This window comes from Aythya ferina (assembly GCF_964211825.1).
Source record: "Aythya ferina genome assembly, chromosome: 25".
Lineage (NCBI taxonomy): Eukaryota > Metazoa > Chordata > Aves > Anseriformes > Anatidae > Aythya > Aythya ferina.
Genome location: NC_140323.1, coordinates 6,022,764 through 6,029,154, shown reverse-complemented (window position 1 = coordinate 6,029,154; position 6,391 = coordinate 6,022,764). Strand labels below are relative to the sequence as shown.

General features: G+C 70.8%; 1 protein-coding gene across 1 annotated transcript; it reads right to left on the bottom strand.

The window, feature by feature from the left end:
* Positions 1 to 571: 571 nt before the first annotated feature.
* GPR61 (G protein-coupled receptor 61) lies at positions 572 to 2,865 on the bottom strand (the record flags this gene model as incomplete). Its single annotated transcript, XM_084497550.1, has 2 exons — positions 2,850 to 2,865; positions 572 to 2,164 (listed from the first exon to the last, which is right to left on the bottom strand). Exon 2 carries the CDS (start codon positions 1,913 to 1,915, stop codon positions 572 to 574), a length of 1,344 nt encoding a protein of 447 aa, XP_084353676.1. The 5' UTR covers positions 1,916 to 2,164; positions 2,850 to 2,865.
* Positions 2,866 to 6,391: the final 3,526 nt, after the last annotated feature.

Genomic DNA, 6,391 nt, shown 5'->3' with positions numbered 1-6,391 from the left:
ACCGTTACGCGCGGGGCCTGCCGGGAGCTGGGAGGAGCGCGCCGCTTCCGGCGCGGGGCCGCGGGGCACGACGGGAAGCCAGGGGCACGCGCTGCGCTTCCGCCCCGGGGGTAGCGGGGCACGACGGGAGTTGTAGTCCCGAGGCCGCGAGGGGCCTGGCAGCCCCCCCACACTTCCCCCTTCCACGGTCAGGCGCTGGGGGCCGGGCCCGAGCTCCCGGGGCACGGGGAGGAGGCCGAGGCCGGGGCGCGGGGCAGCGGGGCCGGGACTCCCCCCCCCTCCACCCCGAGGACCCCCCCGGGACCCCAGAGCCGGGGCCGGGCTGGGGCTGCAGCACGGGGCCCCCCCGGGACCCGCCCGCGGGGCCGCGACCCCCCCAGCCCTGGGAGCCCGGCGGCCTCGCACAGCCCCGGGTGGGGGCACGGGGCACCAGGAGGGAGCACCCCCGGGACGTCCCCAAACCCCCCGAGCGCCGCGAGACCCCAGAGCACACGGAGCAGAGCGGAGCAGAGCGGAGCGGGGCAGCCGTCCCCGTGCAGCCGTGTTTGAGCCGAACGCGACCGCGGGGACGCTACAGCCCCGGGGGGACGGGGGCGGCCGCGGGCGCGTGGGCCCCATCAGCACCGCGCCGCTCCGGCCCCTCGGCCCCGTCCTCGCCGACCTGTCCCGGGATGCGGAAGTCAATGGGGGGCTGGTCCCGCTTGGGGCTGGGGGTGTCGAGGCGGGGCCGGGGCTCGGCGGGGCAGCCGGTGCCCTGCAGGAACTGCAGGAAGTTCTCCTCGATGGAGCCCTCGCGGCTGGGCAGCCGCAGGTCCTCCTCGGGCGGCTGCTTGAAGAAGCAGGTGAGGAGCCGGCCCAGCTCGCCGCGGATCTGCCGGTTGAGGCACCCGTAGAAGAAGGGGTTGGAGGTAAAGCAGAAGTAGCCGAGCCAGGTGACCACGGTCTCGGCCGCCGGCCCCGCCAAGGGCTGGGCGCTCAGGGCCGTGTAGAGGTGGAAGGAGAAGTAGGGCAGCCAGCAGAAGAGGAACTGGCCCCCCACGGCCAGCAGGATGGCGGCTGCTTTGCCCCCCCCAAACGTCCTCTGTGGGGTGGTGCGGGGGGCCCCCGAGGTGGTCACCATGGTGGAGCGGCTGCTGAGCGACTCGGAGCGCCGCCGCGGCGTCTCCATCCAGGTGGGCAGGGGACCGTGGTGCATGGCGGCCACCCGCGCCACCTTGAACATGCTGCAGTAGACCACCACGATGATGAGGAGGGGCAGGAGGAAGTAGAAGGCTGCGAAGAAGACCACGAAGAACTTGCAGTAGGGGCCGCGGCTCCATTGCAAGGAGCAGCCGCGGCCGGCGGGCGCTGGCGGGCGGTCGGGGGACAGCCAGCCCAGCACGGGCACGAGGGAGGTGGCCACGGCTTTGAGCCAGACGCCGACCAGCACGCAGGCCACCAGCCCCACCGTCATCCGCACCTCATAGCGCATGGGGTGCACCACGTAGTAGTAGCGCTCCACGTTGATGGTGGAGATGGAGAGGATGCACATGCTGATGAAGCAGACGCTGAGGAACAGGTAGACGCGGCACATGGCCTCGCCAAAAACCGGGCTGTCAAAGATGGACGAGCCGGAGAGCATCTCCAGCGGCATGAGGGTGAGGGCGGCCAGGAAGTCCACCAGGCAGAGGTGGAAGACGAAGACGAACTTGCGCAGCGCCGGCGTCTTCACGATGACGGTCATGACGGCGGCGTTGCCCACGATGGCCGTCAGGTCGATGAGCAGCATGAAGAAGAGCCCCACCGACTTGGAGGCCACGTCCTTGGGCTTGCCGTCGGCCGTGCTGTTGGGGGGCATGGGGCCCGGGGAGGGCTGCAGCGCCCGCGCCGCCCTAGAGCCGTTCCAGGCCCAGGGGGCGGGCAGGGAGGGCTCCATGCTGTGCCGCTGCGCCGGCGCTCACCGGCCCATCGCCCATCCTCGGGGCCTCCGGCGCAGGGCCGCAGGGCATCGCTGGGTGCTCACATCTCCGCCGCCCTACGCCCGACACCGGCTCCGGGCCATCTCCCGGCCCCGCTGTGCCGGTGCAGGATGGGTCCTGCCGAGCCTGCGGCACTCAGTGCACCCAAGGGTGCCCCCCGGCCCCGCTCATCTCCCCGCTCCTCTCCGCCGGGCAGAGCCGCGTGCCTGCGGGGAAGGGGAAGCCATCAGCGGCAGGGCACAGCTGGGATGGTGGGGGCAAAATGGGGCCCACGAGACCCCATGCGGGTGTCCCAGCTCCGCTGTGACTCCCAAGTGCAACCCCCCGCACCCTGGGCATTGCTGGGTTCCCCCACATCACGACCCCCCCGCCAAACCCCTTTTCCAAGAAAAACCCTTGCTCCCCTGAAAAATGAGCGATTCTGGGGCTAAACCCCCCAAACTCCCCTGCTTCATCCCCAAACACCCACCTGCATCCTTCGCCCAGAGCCTGGGCACCATGCGTGGCTGTGCTGGGACCGGCTCGGGGACACCAGGTCCTGGGCGCCCGGGTGCCCCCCTCACCTTGGGGGGCCGCGTGTGACCCCACACCCCCTGCCCGTCCCAGAGGGGTGCCCCCCCCACACACACACCAAACACAGCCCGGAGAGAGTGGGGACCGGGGCGGGGGCCCTCCGGAAAACCCCCCCTGCCCCTCCCCACCCATGGGTGTTCCCCCGGTGCAGGGTGTGGGGGGGTCCCCGAGACCAGCCGGTGCCCCCCGGTGATGGAACGGGGGTGCAGGGGGTGCCCCCACCCCCGCCTGACCGACCCCCCCCCCATCACCGCCCCCAGCCCTGCCTCCCCGACACCCCCCCCCCCGGCATCGCTCCGCCGCGGCCCCGGCACCTACCCCGGGGGGGGCTCCACGGGCCCCCGGCCGGAGCCGGGCGGGGATGCTCGGGGCCGGGGCCGGTGCTGGAGCCGCTGCGGCGAGGGATGCTCCCGCACCAACCGGGCTGCTGGGTCCTAAACGCCTCCCGCCCGCGCCGCCGCTCCCCGGGACCACCGGGCCCCGGGCAGGGACACGGGGGGGGACCCGGCCCCGCCGAGCCCCCCACATCTGCGGGGTCTCGGGGGGGGTCGCGGCTCTGCCCAACGCCCCCAGGGGATGGGGTTTGTGGGGAGGGGGGGGGAAGCGGCCCCGCTTGTGGCCCCGAGCATCGGCCGTGCCTCAGTTTCCCCAGCCCCCCCCCGAGGCTGGGGGGTCCTCGTGGGGGCGGGGGGGGTCACTGTTGGCCCGGAGGGTCCGTTCTGAGGGTGGGGGGTCGCTGAAGGGATGGGAGCGTGTTGTGAGGGTGGGGGGTCTCTGTGAGGTGCGGGGTCTCTGTGGCACCGGGGTGGTCCTAGTGGGGGTGTGGGGGTGCAGTGCCCAAGGCTGGGTGCTGGGGAGGGCTCTGGAGGCACTGGGGGAACTGGGAGACGGAAACCCCTGGGGGCATGGGGGGAGACAAAGGGGCAGGCACGGGGTAAGGGGGTGCAGGGGGCACCTGGGGGGATCCGGGCCCGTGGGGCAGCTTCACAAGGGGGGGAACAGAGCGGGGATGGGGACGGGTGCAGGGGCACAGGGCCAGCAGGGTGAGGGACCTGGGGGGGTTGCAGGGCACCTGTCTCTGCCCCCCCCCTCCCAGCGCCCCGTCACCTCCTCCCAGTTCAGCGATGAAGCCACTGGGACGGGGGGGGGTGCCCCTGCCGCGTGCTGTGCCTCAGTTTCCCCAGGTGCCCAGCCAGCAGTTTGCAACGTGGGGGAGTCCCCAAGACCCCCCGGGGGCCGGCACCCCCTGAAGGCCTACGCAGGCTGGGAGCTTCCCCCGGCAGTGCCCTGGGCCCCGTCCCCCGGGACGTGCGGGTGGGTGGGCGTCGCGCGGGGCCGCGTGGCGTGGCGGCCGTGCCGGGGGCAGGCGGCGAGCAGGCACTGCGTCCCTGCCGCAGGCCCGGCGGTCACGTGCGCATTGCTAGGCTACGGGCACCCGAAATAAACCTGGCCGCACCGGATTAGAAACGCAGGACCTCGTGTGAACCGGCACCACCGCGCCGGCACCGGCACCGGGCTGCCCACCTAACCCGGCGGCACCCCAGCGGCGCTTCGGTGTGGGCAGGGGTTTGGCCGTGCTGCTCCCCCCCTCGCCCAGCACCCCAGCATTTTGGGCGTGCGGAGGAGCAGAGCCAGGCCCAGAACCCCGAGAACCATCCCAGAGCTGGGAAGCCACCGGGAGCATCGCTCCCACCCCTCAGGCACCCAGCAGGGTCCCCGCAGCGGGGCGTGCAGCCCCCACACATGGGTGCGTCCAGGGGGGAGGGGAGGGAAACCCCAGGCCCACCCCCCGACCATGCTGTGGCAGGGAAACTGAGGCACGGGGTGCAGGAGGTGAGGCTGCCGTGGGTGGGCCGGGCGGGGGGGGCATTCCCCAGCGGCTCGGGGGGGGGGGGCTGCCTCCCAGCAGGTGCTGGCTGCTGGCCCCCACCCCACAGCCCAGCCCAACCTGCGCCTTGGTGCTGGGGGGGTTAAGGGGGCACGGGGGAGGGGCACCCAGCACCCAGGCACCCAGCGCCCAGGCACCCCTGCACCCAATCGCTCCCCCCAGGAGGCACCTGATGACCTTGGCAGTGGCAGCCCCGCTGCAGGCGCAGGGTGAGCGCACACGAGTGTGTGCAGTGTGTGCAGTGTGCGCAGTGTGTGCGGTATGAGCAGTGTGTGCAGTGTGTGCAGCGTGTGCAGCGTGTGCAGCGTGTGCAGTGTGAGCAGTGTGAGCAGCATGTGCAGTGTGTGCAGTGTGTGCAGCGTGAGCAGTGTGAGTAGCATGTGTAGCGTGTGCAGTGTGTGCAGTGTGTGCAGCGTGTGCAGTGTGAGCAGCGTGTGCAGTGTGTGCAGTGTGTGCAGTGTGAGCAGCGTGTGCAGCGTGTGCAGTGTGTGCAGCGTGTGCAGTGTGTGCAGTGTGTGCAGTGTGTGCAGTGTGTGCAGTGTGTGCAGCGTGAGCAGTGTGAGTAGCATGTGTAGCGTGTGCAGTGTGTGCAGCGTGTGCAGCGTGTGCAGTGTGAGCAGCGTGTGCAGTGTGTGCAGCGTGTGCAGCGTGTGCAGCGTGTGCAGCGTGTGCAGCGTGTGCAGTGTGTGCAGTGTGCGCAGTGTGTGCGGTATGAGCAGTGTGTGCAGTGTGTGCAGTGTGAGCAGTGTGTGCAGTGTGTGCAGCGTGTGCAGCGTGTGCAGTGTGAGCAGTGTGTGCAGCGTGTGCAGTGTGTGCAGTGTGTGCAGCGTGTGCAGCGTGTGCAGCGTGTGCAGCGTGTGCAGTGTGTGCAGTGTGAGCAGTGTGAGCATTGTGAGCAGTGTGTGCAGCGTGTGCATGTGGCTGTGTGCAGGTGTGCGCACGCATGGTGGCTGTGTGTGTGTGCTCACACGTGTATGAACCTGGTGTGGCAGCACGTGTGCGTGTGCGATGGGGGGTGCGCACACTCGTGTCTCTGGGCCGTGCGTGTGTGCGCGTGGCTGCAGCGTGCCCGTGCTTGGCTGTGCGTGTGCCCGCGCCTCCCGCATGTGCCAGCATGTGCGTGCTCCCGTGTGGCACTGCATGGCCGGGTCCCCGGGGATCCCACCACGGTGGCACAGGGACGGGGACGCCCGGAGCCCGCTGTGACCGGGGCAGCAGGAGGGGGGGTGCGGGGGTGCCGCTGCCTCGGGGGGGCTCAGTGCGGGGCGGGGGCCGGGCTGGCAGTGGGCACAGGGCAGGGATTAGCACCCGGATTATGGCAGAGAAATTGAGGACGATCAAAGGACAAAAATCCCGGTCCAGCGGCAGGGGACAGTGGCGGGGGGGGGCAGGGGGGGCAGCATTGGTGTCACCCGGCTCGGGGCGTGCGCACGGGTGCAGAAACCCCAACTGGGGCAGGGAGTGGGCAGAGGGGGCGGGGGGGGGACGGGGTGAGGGGCAGCCTGGGGACGCCCCGCTGTGCCTTGCAGGAGCTCCCCTTTAATTACTCCCCCCCCGCCCCCCCTGCAAATAAAAAGCTGCATCATCACGGCACTGTTTGTTCCAGCTCCTTTCCCTCTAATTTTGGACCCAAAAAAACGGCACAAATGTTTGCATCTAAAAATACGCCCGGGAGGCAGAGAAACAACTGTGCACATCGGGGAGGGGGGGAAGGAGGGAAAGGGGGTCACCCTCTGCCTGGCCGGGGGCAGCAGCCCCAGGGGTGCCCCTCAGGGGGGTCCCAGGGCAGGGGGTCCCCAACTCAACCTGGGGGTGGCAAGTGGCCTGCTGAAGGCCAGTGCTGCCAGGATGGGGGCGGGACTGGGGAAACTGGGGTGAGACTGGGGGGTCTGGGCCGGCACTGCGGGGTACGGGCTGGTACGGTGGGGTTCCTGCTGGTACCAAGGGATGTGGGCCAGGGCCTTGGGGTCTG